The sequence below is a fragment of the Anolis sagrei genome, chromosome 8 (genome assembly GCF_037176765.1).
Source record: "Anolis sagrei isolate rAnoSag1 chromosome 8, rAnoSag1.mat, whole genome shotgun sequence".
NCBI lineage: Eukaryota > Metazoa > Chordata > Lepidosauria > Squamata > Dactyloidae > Anolis > Anolis sagrei.
In genome coordinates this window covers 29,681,637-29,697,794 of record NC_090028.1, presented here as the reverse complement: position 1 = coordinate 29,697,794, position 16,158 = coordinate 29,681,637, and the positions used below count along the sequence as shown (strand labels likewise).

General features: G+C 42.5%; 1 protein-coding gene across 4 annotated transcripts in view; it reads left to right on the top strand.

Annotated features, from left to right (window-relative positions):
- The window catches only part of ANKRD27 (ankyrin repeat domain 27), a 77,499-nt gene that overhangs the window by 57,664 nt on the left and 3,677 nt on the right, over nucleotides 1-16,158 (top strand). For 3 of the 4 annotated variants that reach the window (XM_067471095.1, XM_067471094.1, XM_067471096.1), the window contains exons 22-28: nucleotides 4,444-4,566; nucleotides 7,596-7,793; nucleotides 8,876-8,995; nucleotides 10,765-10,926; nucleotides 11,546-11,645; nucleotides 12,982-13,063; nucleotides 15,365-15,437. In XM_067471095.1, coding sequence (XP_067327196.1) covers nucleotides 4,444-4,566; nucleotides 7,596-7,793; nucleotides 8,876-8,995; nucleotides 10,765-10,926; nucleotides 11,546-11,645; nucleotides 12,982-13,063; nucleotides 15,365-15,437 — 858 coding nt within the window. Of the gene's footprint in view, nucleotides 1-4,443; nucleotides 4,567-7,595; nucleotides 7,794-8,875; nucleotides 8,996-10,764; nucleotides 10,927-11,545; nucleotides 11,646-12,334; nucleotides 12,375-12,981; nucleotides 13,064-15,364; nucleotides 15,438-16,158 lie in introns of those variants that run through there. The other variant, XM_067471097.1, reaches the window with a different exon arrangement.

Genomic DNA, 16,158 nt, shown 5'->3' with positions numbered 1-16,158 from the left:
AGCCCGCAGCTCCAAAAATCACCATTCTCAGAGGCAGCATATGAACCATTCTTGTGAGGTAGAGTATGAACACCTTTCCTGATGATGTCAGTGTAATTAAATCCAGGCCTTAAAGCAGGGGTGGGGAACCTTTTATTTTCTTTGGCTATGCTTATAGTGGAAGTTGCAACTTGAAAGGCCAAATGTCCTATGCCAATCTCCCATTATGGTACACTATACAGTTGCAGTATATTATACAGTTGAGTCCTCTCCAATCTGGAACCCTCCTGATGTGTTGCATTACAACTGACCATCCACACCATGTAATCTGGGAGAAGATAACAGGTTGAGAAGGCTGACCAAGCACCTAGGGCAGGGATGCCAAAGAAATGCACAGTTTGGCGAGGGGAAGACAACTTGGCACTCTTTAATGCTCCTCTTCCATTCCTTTGGCCAAGAGTGGATTCAAATTACCTATAGTTAGTTGAAATTAAATATTGCAGCCCATCCAAAGGGTAAAGGGGAAAGCCATGTTTTTAAATGGCTGTGCTGTTCATTTTTAATACAGCCACCTGGTGGTGCAGAAGGTTGAACCGCTGAGCTGCTAAACTTGCTCACTTAAAGGTCAGCGGTTCAAATCTGGGGAGTGGGGTGAGCTTCTGCTGTTAGGCCCAGCTTCTGCCAACCTAGCACTTTGAAAACATGCAAATGTACGTAGATCAATAGGTACCGCTTCTGCAGGAAGATAATGGCGCTCCATGTACTCATCTAGCCACATGACCTTGGAGGTGTCTATGGACAACGCTGGCTCTTCAGCTTAGAAATGGAAGTGAGCACCACCCCCCAGAGTCGGACATGACTAGACTTAATGTCAGGGGAAACCTTTACCTTTTATGTGTTGTATTTAGGCCTTCATTTCCAGGAACAAAAATGTTCATCAGAAGTGGTGCATGGCATCCTTGCAGTTGTATAATAATAGTATCAGCTCAGAGCTGACTTTATGCTGCCAACAAATTCAGAAAAGGATTTACAGAAATGAAAAGCAATTGAGTGTGTTTTGAATTTTTAAATATCTGACTTTCCATGTGGCAATACAAACATAGCTGCTCCCATCCTATAATTTGCATTATTTTCTGTCACAGTGACTTCAGAAACTGTCATAGTCATTTTATTATTTTCTTCAGAATCCTTTTAGAATTGTGGCAGAACACAGTGAACAGCACTGTAAATTATACTGCGGTGTGTTTGATGAACAGATGTTTTCCTTTTTTAAAAAAAATACAAAAGATTGTATTGTCGAAGGCTTTCATGGCTGGAATAACTGGGTTGTTGTAGGTTATTTCGGGCTATATGGCCATGTTCTAGAGGCATTCTCTCCTGACGTTTCACCTGCATCTATGGCAAGCATCCTCAGAGACCTCACAACCTCTGAGGATGCTTGCCATAGATGCAGGCGAAACATCAGGAGAGAATGCCTCTAGAACATGGCCATATAGCCCAAAAAAACCTACAACAACCCATACAAAAGATTGCAAAAGTGTGGTTCTGATAAGGCCAGTGAGCTGATGAGTTGGAATCAGAAACCACAATGTAAATAGAAATTGGAAACAAACAAAGATTGGCATGATGTTCAGACTGGGGGGAAAAAACACCTGTAATAGTTGTTGCTCCATTCTGGAAGTGACTGTACTTAGTAACAGAAGTGCTGGATAAATGGAAAGCCTGCTTTGCTGTATGATTAGAAGGACAAACTGTGATTTGACACAATGTCTAAAGGAAGCCTGTAGGCCAGACCTGGACCACCTTTGGCCCTCCCTCCAGGTGTTTGGGACTTCAGCTCCCACAATCCTTAACAGTCTACCAAGTCTTAGGAATTATTGTGGACGTTGAAGTCCAAAACACCTGGAAGGAGGGCCAAAGTTAGCCCATGCCTGCCTTAGGGTCAGTGTAAGTCAGAAAGGCCTTGAAGGCACATAGCAGCAACAGTAACCATCCAAGGATTGGCATGGTTGCAAACTCTGCCGAGATACGTGTCTCTACAAGAGATCTACCAGAAGCTCTTGAGCTACAGTTGCTTCCTTGATCAGTTACTTTCTCTTTAGCTCCAGCCAATGGTATCAAATCCATTCTTTGACCTGGGTCTGTTAGGATGTACTCAGTATGCATAGTCAACTCCAGATTTTCTATTATTTCCATTATTTGCCTGGACTACCAGCCTTGAACAGGGGAAAAAACTACAGGATAAAGGTTGCATCTTTTTAAGTTCCTGAAGAGACTACATTCTTACTTTTCAGAACTCCAGGGCCCTAAACAAAACAAAGGGCCAAGTGATTGGATGATGGTTATGAAAAGAAGCCAAGTGCTCTTTAAGTTTCCCTTTTATCACTGAAAAGTGAGGACAGGAGGGATGAGTAGGAGAATCTTTGCTCGGAATTGTAGTCAAAAGTAAAGTGTATGGCCTCTGTTAAAGTTGGCTTTTTTTTTAGTTCAGTGTTTCTCAACCTTGGGGTCAGGCCCCCTAGGGGGTCATGCGGGGGTGTCAGAAGGGTTGCCAAAGACCATCAGAAAACACTGTATTTTCTTTTGTTAGAGGGGGTTCTGTGTGGGAAGTTTGGCTCAATTCTATCGTTGGTGTGGTTCCGAATGCTCTTTGATTGTAGGTGAACTATAAATCTCAGCAACTACAACTCCCAAATGTCAGTGTCTATTTTCCCCAAACTTCACCAGTGTTCACATTTGAGTATATGGAGTATTCATGCCAAGTTTGGTCCAGATTCATCATTGCTTGAGTCCACAGTGCTCTCTGGATGTAGGTGAACTACAACTCCAAAACTCAAGGTCAACGCCCACCAAACCCTTCCAGTATTTTCTGTTGGTCATGGGAGTTCTGTGTGCAAAGTTTGGTTCAATTCCATTGTTGGTAGAGTTCAGAATGCTCTTTGATTGTAGGTGAACTATAAATCCCAGCAACTACAACTCCCAAATGACAAAACCACTCCCCCCCTGACCCCACCAGGATTCAAATTTGGATGTATTGGGTATTTGTGCCAAATTTGGTCCAGTGAATGAAAATACACCCTGCATATCATATATATTTACAGTTTGATTCGTAACAGTAGCAAAGTTACAGTTATGAAGTAGCAACAAAAATAATTTGATGGTTGGGGGTCACCACAACATGAGGAACTGTATTAAGGGCCCATTAGGAACATTGAGAAACAATGTAAGGAAAATGCCAAGTGACATGCAGTAATTGATGAGACGGATTATAATGGCTTCATTAGATACTTAACATGTGCACCTATTTTAAAGTGCACCTAACCTTTTGACCAAAATCCCCGGTTAATCCCCTTTGATTGGACGCAGATAGTTTTGAGAGGGCATGTTTAATTTCTGCTAAGGCATGCATTCAGAGTGCAGGGTGTGTCCTCTGGGGCAAGCCTGCTTTGTCAGTTTGGCTTTGCTCAAGGACATGTAGCACGCACGGAATTGAATAGAAATAAAAAGAAGTTTGAGGAGAAATCAGTCTTTTTTCTCTGCTTGTGGTTGCGTTTTGAGTCCTAGTTTTGGTTCTAAAGCAGGTATGGGCCAATTTTGGCCCTCCCTCCAGATGTTTTGGACTTCATCTTCTACAATAATTCCTAATATCTGATAGACTGTTAGAAATTGTAGTTGAAGTCCATAACACCTGGAGGGAGGGCCGAAATTGGCCCATGCCTGGCCTAAAACAACAATGAGAGCTTGGAAAGGTGAAATGTTTGAAGTATAACTCCCAAATCGCCCAACCAAAGTAGGAAGACAGCTGTAAGCTGCAAATGGAAAACGGCAATGTATGTCTTCTTTTCCCTTCCAAACCCGAGACTGTGGCGCGGCTGGCGGGGAGTCAACTACATTAAAATCACTACTGATCTAAAGGTCATGAGTTCGAAGCCAGCACGGGTCAGAGTGAGCTTCCGACCAATATGTGTCGAGGAACAGAACTTTGTCATTATATGCACTGTTTAGAGCCTGGCTGCCTGGCCATCTGTCCAGACAGATTTAGTTGTGTACTTGTAGCATCAAACAACAGGATGCTGTTCCTGGGTTAAACATGGCTGTTCCTGATTGCTTTTCTTGTGAAAAGATGTACAACATTGACTAGGGGGGGCACAACTTTGTCCTGACCAGAGAAAATGTGCCCTTCACATGTTTCATGAAGTTTCTGGCACACAAACAAAAGTTTTTGCCTTCTACTCAAGTGTCACCTTCTTTTTAGGAACCCACCAATCAGGAACAAACATCTAAAACCCGGGCATAAACCCAGATAAAAAATCCCGTGAATTCCAATTGCAGGGACATACAGACATTCAAAGATGCGGATTTTCGGCTCAAATCCGGGATATTCCCACACCTGGAAATCTCACATTTTTTGCCTTCATTTTTTGTCTCCCCTTCTCATGTCTGATCCCTGTGTGTTTGTTCTAGGTACGTTATCTTTTGGAATGGGCAGAAGAGGATCTAGAAGACACAGAAGAAGGAGACAGAGCAGAGAAAAGAGAGTTTTGTCATCCGTTGTGCCAGTGTTCCCAGTGCGGTCTGGCACAAAAGGTGAGTTGGTTATCCCACCTGATTCACCCTCTCTTGGGGCCAACCTTCCCATTAGGCAGGTCAAGCCATTGCCTGAGAAGGGAGATGACAAACTGTTTTCTAACAGTTTGTCTCTAATGTTTTGGTCCAGAGCTTTTCACACCGTGTATCGCAACACATTAGTATGTCAGCTGCTGTGTGTAGGTGTGCTGCGCAAACATAACAAGAAATAGTAATAGTAGTAGTAATCATAATAGTTGTATTTCTTCCTCTCCTCGTGGTTCCAGGCAGGGCAGAACATAGTGGCAAAAATGATAGAAATCTTGGAAACATATGTTGTTATATTACAAATCAAGTTTTTAAAAATAGAAATAAAATGTTTTCATGATGTATGTTGTGTCCCCATACATTTCATCATTATAATTTATGTATGTGTTTTGTGTAAGGCAGTTATTCTCAACCTTCCTAATGCCACAGCCCTTTAATACAGTTACCAGTACCGCTGGTATAAGGGTTAGATCTGCTAGTAATTTTACTTACTTACTTACTTCGGTGATCCTTCAAAGTCCAAGTAGGATGGTCTTCCAAGGTCAGCATTCTGGTGGGTCCATAGGTGACTTTGGAGCCCTATTCTTGATCTGCATCTTCTCCCGCAGTGAGGGCATTGGTATCCAGGTGAAAGGTGGTCCTGGTCAGGGGTTGGCTTGATGCACCTTCCTCTTGGCACGTTTCTCTCTTTCGCCCTCCATTCGTGCCTCTTCAAATTCTGCAGCACTGCTGGTCACAGCTGACCTCCAGTTGGAGCGCTCAAGGGCCAGGGCTTCTCAGTGTCTATGCCAGAGTTTTTAAGGTTGGCTTTGAGCCCATCTTTAAATCTCTTTTCCTGTCCTCCAACATTCCGTTTTCTGTTCTTGAGTTCGGAGTAGAGCAACTGCTTTGGGAGAAGGTGGTCGGGCATCCAGACAACGTGGCCAGTCCAGCGGAGTTGATGGCAGAGAACCATCACTTCAATGCTGGTGGTCTTTGCTTCTTCCAGCACGCTGACATTTGTCAGCCTGTCTTCCCTAGAGATTTGCAGGATTTTCCGGAGGCAACGCTGATGGAATCGTTCCAGGAGTTGCATGTGATGTCTGTTATCAGTTCACGTCTCGCAGCCGTATAGCAGGGTTGAGAGGAAAATAGCTTTATAAACAAGCACCTTTGGTATCCCTATGGATGTCCTGGTCCTCAAACACTCTCTGCTTCATTCGGAAAAAAGCTGCACTCGCAGAGCTCAGGCGGTGTTGTATTTCAGTGTCAATGTTGACTTTTGTGGAGAAGTGGCTACCAAGGGAGTGGAAATGGTCAACATTTTCTAATGTTATACCATTAAGCTGTATTTCTGGTATTGGAGAGGGATTGGCTGGTGACTGCTGGAAGAGCACTTTGGTTTTCTCAATGTTCAATGGCAGTAACTTTAAATTACTGTGTTGTGGAGCTCCCGGTGGAGCAATGGGTTAAACCCTTGTGCTGGCTAAATTGCTGACCGAAAGCTCAGCAGTTCTAATCTGGGGAGTGGGCTGAGCTCCCATCTGTTAGCTCCAGCTTTCCATGCGGGAATATGAGAGAAGCTCCTATAGGATAGTAAAACATCCAGGCATCCACTGGGCAATATCCTTGCAGACAGCCAAACTCTCACACCAGAAGTGACCTGCAGTTTCTCAAGTTGCTCCTGACATGAAAAAAAAACCTGTGTTGCAAAATGATGCATGTGTAAAAAGTGTGTTGCCAAAGTGAAATGTTTGGAAAGCTCTGCTTTAGTGCTTTCTCTTGGTTGGAGGATAGAGTTCCAGAACTTCTCCCGGGCCCTCTAAGCTGGGCTGCTTCCCCAGTTATAGAGACAAACACTCTTCCATTGTCTCTGCGGAAGTAAGCTTTAGCTGCCCGCCTTCTTCGCTTCTGTCCATCAAAGATCTTCTGCTACAGGCATCCAAATAGCTCAAACCAACTCTCTTCCTCTCTCTCTCTTTGCTTGCCAAAGCCCTGTGATTAACTGGGCACTGCTCTTAAAGATGCCCTCGCCCTTAATAGGGTTCATGACCTGGTGGGATGACGTTACTCTTCTGGCTAATCAGGCTGTTGGAAGGATTGAGTAACAGCAGGGTCAGGATGCTAATTTTACCATGTAAAGAAAGGGAGCAGAGATAGAAAATCTTGGCCAGAAGGGCAGCTTGTAGCATTTCTCACCTACCTACCTTTTTCAAAGGTTAAGTCTAGTATTGTATTGCTCTTAGTCATGCAAACTAGGAAGAAATCCCTTAGAACTTTGCCACTCCTGATCCTGAAATGATAATACAGGTGGTGTTATATAGTTTGTTTGTTTATTTATTTGCTGTATTTGTATACCACCTTTCTCAGCCCGTAGGAGACTCAAGGCGGTTAACAGGGCTAAATTCAATGGTTACAATGTCATAAATACAATTAAAAACATAACATATAATAAAAACTAAGCAAAACAATAAAATATAAATTCATAGTATCTCCTTGTTAAAAACACCCACTCATTGTCTAGCCGTTCCATTTTCCTATGTCAGTTACTCTGCATTTGCAAAAGTTTGTTCAAAAAGTCATGTCTTGACTTTTTTCCGGAATGTTAAAAGAGAGGTGGCCAATCTAATATCTATAGGGAAGGCATTCCACAGCCGAGGGGCCACTAACGAGAAGGCCCTGTGTCTCGTCTCCACCAACCGTACTTGTGACAAAGGCAGTAACGAGAGCAGGGCCTCCCCAGACAATCTTAAGGTCCTAGATGGTTCATAAGGGGAGATGCGTTCGGACATGTAGTTAGAATTATTATGCAGTTACTGTAATTGAAACTGTTAGTACATGACAGTATATGGTGTAAAAGGGGTTTTCAGCACTATGCCGCACATTAGCTGGAATTGTAATAATGTCTTCACATTCTCAGTTGCATCATTCTGATCAGTAGCTGCTGCAGGATAGTAGCCTGCATGTTTTGCTTTTTTTCAGTCCTTGATTTCCTTTGGATTCCCTTTTATTTCTCCCAACAGAAATTCTTTAGATCACCCATGAATGGCCTTGGTGTGGATGTTACAAACCAAGATGCCCAGACGCCGCTCCATGTCGCTGCACTTTATGGACATGCTGACTTGGTCGCTCTCTTGCTGAAACGCGGGGCTGATGTTGGGGCAAAAGATGCCACCCATGCAGTGCCTCTTCACCTAGCCTGCCAGAATGGCCACTTAGAGGTAAGTACATTTTCCTTTGCACGCTATCATGAATACTTCGTGAACCTTAAAAATGTTCTTTAATCCATTTTCAGTGTGACAGATTGCATTAGCCCCCCTGAGTCCCTTCAGGGAAATGATGGTGAGGTACAAATAAAATAATAATAATAATAATAATAATAATAATAATAATTATTATTATTATTATTATTGGGTTGTTGTGAGTTTTCCAGGCTGTCTGGCCGTGCTCCAGAAGCATTCTCTCCTGATGTTTTGCCTGCATCTATGGCAGGCATCCTCAGAGGTTGTGAAATGAAAACTCACATTAACCCAGTGAGTCCAGTCATAAAAGCCTTTGACAATACATCATCACCATCATCATCATTATCATTAACCTTTCTGTATACTTCAGTCAGGCCTGAAATCCTTTGACTGAAGCTGTGTGTATAAGTGCATTTATCTGTATTTCACAATGCATTAAATTATTAACTACAGTGTGAAGTCAAAAACTTGTAATTCTCTTTTTTCAATAAATTTTTCACCATATTTTAAGTTCTTCAGTAGTTCTATAATGAAATTCCAGATTAGTCAGTTGAAGGCCTTTTTAGCATCCAATTGTAAAAATGCCCCCTTTTTAGCTTTTGCATTTTGAATGTGTTCAATTATATTTAGGATTACCCTTGTATTATCTCCAATTTGTCTTCCAGGTAGAAAGCCTGCTTGATTAGATTTGATCCAATTGTTATTTTGAGCCTATTTGCAAATATTTGTGTGAATATTTTATAATCTGTATTTAGCAATGAGATAGGTCTGCAATTTTGAACCCATTTTTCATCTTGATTTTCTTTGGGGATTAGGATAATGTTGGCCTCTTTCCATGTCTCTGGTATTTGATTTATTTCCAGTAAAGAATTCATTATTTTTTGTAGTATTGGTGTTATTTCATCTTTCATCATCTTGTACTATGTCACCATGTAGCCATCTGGGCCTGGAGATTTATCTGTCTTTAAATTCTGAATTGCCGTGTTGATTCTCTTTTTTTGTGTGTGTTGCTTCTTCCCAAAAATCAAAGAGTAATACTTCTCTTTTTTTTAATTCAAAAGGTAGTAAAGTCTCTGATAGATAACCATGCTAAACAAAATAAAAAGGACATTCTTGGAAATACTCCCCTGATGTACGCTTGCTTGAGCAATTATCAAGAGATAGTGGCCTTTTTGATACAGGTGAGAGATCGTCAGGTACCTTTTCCTTTTATTTGTTCATTTCCAGTAATCTTGGGATGGCAGGATGGGCAAAGAGCCCTGACAAAAACAGGCCATTTACGATTAGATGTATTTCAATTGAAAATTCAAATGCTTCTCTGGTTATTCTAACTCCTTATGTTTGCTGAATCCATTTAAGAGAAGCAGAAAGGCCATAAGGGAGTGTTTCTCAACCTTCCTAATACTGCGACCCCTTAATACAGTTCCTCATTTTGTGGTGGCCCCCAACCATCAAATTATTTTCCTTGCTACTTCATAACTGTAATTTTGCTACTGTCATGAATCGTAATGTAAATATCTGATATGCCCAAATACCTGATACGCCCAAATTTGAATACTGATGGAGTTGGGGCAGGGATTGATTTTGTCATTTGGGAGTTGTAGTTGCTGGGATTTATACCTACAATCAAAGAGCATTCTGAACTCCACCAACGATGGAAATGAACTCAGATTGGCACACAGAACTCCCATGACCAACAGAAAATACTGGAAGGGTTTGGTGGGCATTGACCTTGAGTTTTGGAGTTGCAGTTCACCTACATCCAGAGAGCACTGTGGACTCAAATAATGATGGATCGGGACCAAATTTGGTACAATTACTCAATATGCCCAAATGCAAACACTGGTGGGGTTTGGGGAAAATAGACCTTGACATTTGAGAGTTGTAGTTGCTGGGATTTATAGTTCACCTACAATCAAAGAGCATTCTGAACTCTACCAACAATGGAATTGAACCCAACTTGGCACACTTGCTAACCGAAAGGTTGCAAGTTTGAATCCGGAGAGCTCCTGCTGTTAGTCCCAGCTTCTGCCCATTTAGTAGTATAAAAACATGCAAATATGAGTAGGCCAATAGAAAAGGTAATGGCACTCCATGCAGTCATGCCACATGACCTTGCCACATGACCTTGGAGGTGTCCTCGAACAAACGCCAGCTTTTCAGCTTAGAAATGGAGATGAGCACCACACCCCAGAGTCAGACACGACTGGACACAATGTCAGGGGGAAACCTTTACCTTTACCTACAATCAAAGAGCCCCTTGAGCCCCACCAATGATACAATTGGGCCAAACTTCCCACACAGAACCCTCATGACCAACAAAATACTGGAGGGATTTGAGAGAGATTGACAGTGATTTAGGTAAAGGTAAAGGTTTATCCCCTGACATTAAGTCCAGTCATGTCCGACTCTGGGGTGCGGTGCTCATCTCCATTTCTAACCCCAAAAGCCGGCGTTGTCCGTAGACACCTCCAAGGTCATGTGGCCGGCATGACTGCATGGAGCCTTCCCACCCGAGCGGTACCTATTGATCTCACATTTGCATGTTTTCGAACTGCTAGGTTAGCAGAAGCTGGAGCTGACAGTGGAAGCTCACCCCGCTCCCTTGATTCGAACCTGCAACTTTTCGGTCAACAAGCTCAGCAGCTCAGTGCTTTAACCCACTGCAGCCAAGTTGCCCCCTGTGACTGAGTTTTCAGAACTGGAAGAGGGAGGGAAATGGACACTAGCACTGTTCTGCAAATATTTTTTGCAAGAGCTACTCAACACACCTTTGATAATGCACAGCTATAGTGCTTAAGGCCAAAGAAGCCTGGTTTTCCAGTTCAAGCCTGTAGCCCTAATTCACTGGGCTGCGTTGTTATTGTCAAAACGACTGTGTGTTGCTTCCCTTCAGTCTTGCCCTGTGCCTATATATGCCTTCTTTCCTCCCTTTCATTCCCTTTTCCAGCATGGGGCCTTGGTTAACCTTTCCAATAACCAAGGCAATACATCCCTCCATACAGCTGTGATTGGGAACAATGAAGCCGTGGTTCAGCTGCTGTTGCAACACGGAGCATCGACCCACATTAGGAACGACAAGCAGTGCACACCTCTTGACTATGCTGAGCCTGTAAGTGACACATTGGTGCCTTGAAGTATCACAGACTGCACCTTTCTTGGGGTGACAGGAAACCTCCCAACCTTTAGACCAGGCCTGGGCAAACTTGGGCCCTCCTGGTGTTTTGGACTTCAACTCCCACAATTCCTAACAGCCGGTAGGACAGGCAACTGTTTTTCCATTGAGGGCTGTCTTCTCTCACATATGCACGTATTTGCATGACTGTTTATCCCTGAAGTCATGGAAAACATGTGATTTTGCTAGTGGAGTGCCTCGGTGCTTTTGCATGTTTTAAAATCCCAAAACAGCCGTTGCGGGCTATAAACTGTCTCAAGTGCGGTTGGTGGTGACGAGAGAGAGGGCCTTCTCTGTAGTGGCTCCCCAGCTCTGGAATACCCTCCGAAAATAAATCCCTTTTGTGTGCTAGCAGTAAAGATCAGGCATTTCCCTGAAGATGCTAGGGATTTAAACTTTGGAGCTTTTACATACCAAACATGTGCTGTATTCAGTTCACCTCTCCTTTTGTCCCTTTTGTATCAAAGGTTTAAACATGGGGTGATTTTTACTACACATTTTGATATTTAATGAAAACTAACTCCTGCTTTTCTCTTCTTTGTCCCTCTGTTTAAAGAAATCTGCTATTCTCAAGATGCTTTATACTGCAACGACCTCAGGAGAGGGAAGGCAAGCAGATTATAAAACGTATACGTCTGGAAAGATCAGGAGAAAAAGTGAGTGCTGCGCTTTGGAGAGCAGAAGCAAACCCAGAATAAGTTGGTGCCCATAGTCCTAGAGAGAACCTAAATATGGGTTTTCTTCCCATAGTGTCAATAGGAATGAATAGTATCTGTGCTGAAATTATGTCTGAATTTTGAAGCACAACATCTGGTGAAATTATCTGGCCTTGCCTTTAATAATCCCATCGAGATAATTAACACAATTGTATGTATTTATTGGGGGGCTGCAGTGGCACAGCGGGTTAAACCGGTAAGCTGCAGAACTTGCTGACCAGAAGGTCGGCGGTTTGAATCCGCAGGACGGGGTGAGCTCCTGTTGCTAGCCCCAGCTTCTGCCCACCAAGCAGTTTGAAAACATGCAAATGTGAATAGATCAATAAGTTCCACTTCAGCGGGAAGGTAACAGTACTCCATGCAGTCATGCTGGCCACATGACCTTGGAGGCGTCTATGGACAATGCTGGCTCTTCGACTTAGGAATGGAGATGAGCAGCACACCCCAGAATTAGACTTGACTAGACTTCATTTCAAGGGGAAACCTTTACCTTTACCTATGTAATTATCTTAATTGCCCCGAAAAGGTAGAAACTGCCTGAGATCCAACATGTTTGCTAAAGTAACTGTTGGGAATTGTGGAAGTCCAAAACACCTGGAGGGCTGAAGTTGGCCTGTCTTTGTCTACAGTTTGAACATCCTTTTTAAATCAAGGAGGAGGTACTTACAGTAGGTTGTTGTAGGTTTTTCTGGGCTATATGGCCATGTTCTAGAGGCATTTTCTCCTGAGGTTTCACCTGCATCTATGGCAAGCATCCTCAGAGGTAGTGAGGCCTGTTGGAAGTAGGAAATGGGTTTATATATCTGTGGAATGACCAGGGTGGGGCAAAGGACTCTCTCTGCTGGAGCTAGGTGTGAATGTTTCAACTGACCACCTTAATTAGCATTTGATGGCTTGGCAGTGCCTGGGGGAATCTTTTGAGAGGTGATTAGATGTGCCTGATTGTTTACTCTCTATTGTTTTGCTGTTGTAATTTTAGAGTTTTTTTAATATTGATAGCCAGATTTTGTTCATTTTCATGGTTTCCTCCTTTCTGTTGAAATTGTCCACATGCTTGTGGATTTCAATGGCTTTTCTGTGTAGTCTGACATGGTGGTTGTGAGAGTGGTCCAGCATTTCTGTGTTCTCAAATAATATGCTGTGTTCGGGTTGGTTCATCAGGTGCTCTGCTATGGCTGACATCTTCGTACAGTAGCTTTCATTCTTAATTCAAAATTGTGTGGACTTGATTACTGAAGAAGAATGCCAATTAAATGTTTGTTACTTAAACCTGTAGTTGGCTTTATGTCTCCTGAGATAGAAGATGATCTGGTCACCCGGCGCCTTCAGCTTTTCCAGTCGATTAATCGATTCGACAAGTAAGTCCTCCTTATGAAGTACTCCTTGTTGGGATTCAAACCCACACTGCCCAAGCCTCAAGTTCTCAATGAAGAAAGAGTTTAGTTACTTTAGTGTTTATTTATTTATTTATTTATTTGTGAGATTTATATGCCACCTTTCTCACCCCAAAGGGGACTCAGAGCGACTTACAAGATATATATATACACACACATTATATTATTAGCATAGTACAATATCAGTATTAAATATTACTATATTGTACTATACCATTATATTGTAATATTATTAGTAATATTATATGTAATATAAATATATAATTATAATATATTATTATTATTAGTAGTAGTAGTATATATAGTATAGTATAGTATAGTATAGTATATATAGAATAGTCTAAGGGTTTCCCTTCCCACATGTCTCCTGTATGACAATTGGGAATGTATCTAATTTCTTCTCTCTGTTTCTGCTCTCATTCTGATTGGTTATTTTAAACCACTGCAAACTCTTGAATTTGACTTCTGCCTTTTTACACATTAATATGGAGAGGATGTGCTGTGTACTTTGAGATCTCTCTCTGCTTGTGTGTCAGGAGAAATATAGTTTTTTTTCCTTTGGTGACTTCCCCCCCCCCCCTTTGAAACCTTAGAAGAGATGGGTGTTAGAGTAGCTCAGACCCAGTTCTTGGTTATTAAGAAATGCAGTGATTTCTTATTACTGCAAATAAATATTTTGTGATTTTTTAAAAGATTGGACTTTGCATTTTGCCTTCTAAGCCCTGAATTCTTTACAGCCAAATCATTTACAGCAGTAGTTCTCAACCTTCCTAATGCCGTGACTCCTTAATACAGTTCTGAAAAATCTGAAAATCTGAAAAATAAAATACAAAATACAAAACACTTCTGGTCCCAGGAACTTTGGATTAGGGATACTCAGCCTATATGATCAATTGCGGTTGTCTTTAACATACTGCCATCTAGTGGTTGACTGGAAGGCACCGATGTACCCAGAGTTGTTGTTGTTCATTCGTTCAGTCGTCTCCGACTCTTCGTGACCTCATGGACCAGCCCACGCCAGCGCTCCCTGTCGGCCGTCACCACCCCCAACTCCTTCAAGGTCATTCCAGTCACTTCAAGGATGCCATCCATCCATCTTGCCCTTGGTCGGCCCCTCTTCCTTTTGCCTTCCACTTTCCCCAGCATAATTGTCTTCTCTAGGCTTTCCTGTCTCCTCATGATGTGGCCAAAGTACTTCAACTTTGTCTCTAGTATCCTTCCCTCCAGTGAGCAGCCGGGCTTTATTTCCTGGAGGATGGACTGGTTGGATCTTCTCGCAGTCCAAGGCACTCTCAGAACTTTCCTCCAGCACCATAGTTCAAAAGCATCGATCTTCCTTCGCTCAGCCTTCCCTAAGGTCCAGCTCTCACATCCGTAGGTGACTACAGGGAATACCATGGCTTTGACTAGGCGGATCTTTGTTGCCAGTCTGATGTCTCTACTCTTTACTATTTTATCGAGACTGGACATTGCTCTCCTCCCAAGAAGTAAGCGTCTTCTGATTTCCTGGCTACAGTCTGCATCTGCAGTAATCTTTGCGCCTAGAAATACAAAGTCTGTCACGGCCTCCACATTTTCTCCCTCTATTTTCCAGTTGTCAATCCTTCTTGTTGCCATAATCTTGGTTTTTTTGATGTTTAGCTGCAGCCCGGCTTTTGCGCTTTCTTCTTTCACCTTGATTAGAAGGCTCCTCAGCTCCTCCTCGCTTTCGGCCATCAGAGTGGTGTCATCTGCATATCTGAGGTTGTTAATGTTTCTTCCAGAAATTTTCACTCCAGCCTTGCATTCATCCAGCCCCGCACATCGCATGATGTGTTCTGCATACAAGTTAAAAAGGTTGGGTGAGAGTATGCAGCCTTGCCGTACGCCTTTCCCAATCTTGAACCAGTCTGTTGTTCCGTGGTCAGTTCTGACTGTTGCTTCTTGGTCCTTGTACAGATTCCTCAGGAGAGAGACAAGGTGGCTTGGTATGCCCATACCACCAAGAACTTGCCACAATTTATTATGATCCACACAGTCAAAGGCTTTAGAATAGTCAATGAAGCAGAAGTAGATGTTTTTCTGAAACTCCCTGCCTTTCTCCATTATCCAGTGGATATTGGCAATCTGGTCTCTCGTTCCTCTGCCTTTTCTAAACCCGGCTTGAACATCTGGCAACTCTCGCTCCATGTATTGCTGGAGTCTTCCTTGCAGGATCTTGAGCATTAGAGATGCATTGAAACCTAATGTTCTATTTCCATCTTGTTTCTTTCTTCTTCTTTTTAGGTCAAAAGACCTGCGGAAGACTATAACAAGAGACAAAAGCGTCCCTAACTTTGGCGGTGAACTACTGCACCAGGTAGGAAGAAACACTTAGAAGTGAAGTGTTTTTTTTAAAAAAATTGAAATGGAATTCTGCCAGATTATATAAATATATAGATGCAGGCGAAACGTCAGGAGAGAATGCCTCTACAACATGGCCATATAGCCCAAAAAAGTAAAACTCAGATTATATAAATTTTATTTTATTCTTAGACGACTAGGGTGTGACATGAAGTTTTGGGCAGAAAGTGAGATGGAACTTGAGAGTTGTTTCCTTACTTCTCAAGGTTTCATAACACAAATAAAGTTATTTATACTTCTGAGGGCTTCCTGAGGCGAACTAACACTGAGGCCTGCTAAGTTACAGGCACATCTGCTTGTATAAAACTACAGCTTTTGCTGAAACATTGCATCCATTTATTTGACTCAAATGTTTGTAATTAAACATACGTAGTTATTTTTTAATATTTCTGACAGCTGTGTGGGTTAATCCAGGGAGGAAGGCACATCCTGATACTAGGGTCACAGGTTGCCCCTACTTTCCCCAGTACACAAAGAAGTGAAGGGCTGGGAGTAGCTTCTGGTCCTCCAAGCAACAGCATAAGGATATTAGAAACAACTTGCATTCATAGAGTTGGGAGAGATCACAAGGATCATCCAGTCCAACCCCCTTCTGTCATGCAGGGAAAGCACAATCAAAGCACCCCAAATAGATGGCCATCATCTAGCCTGTTTAAAAGCCTCCAAAGAAGCCTCCA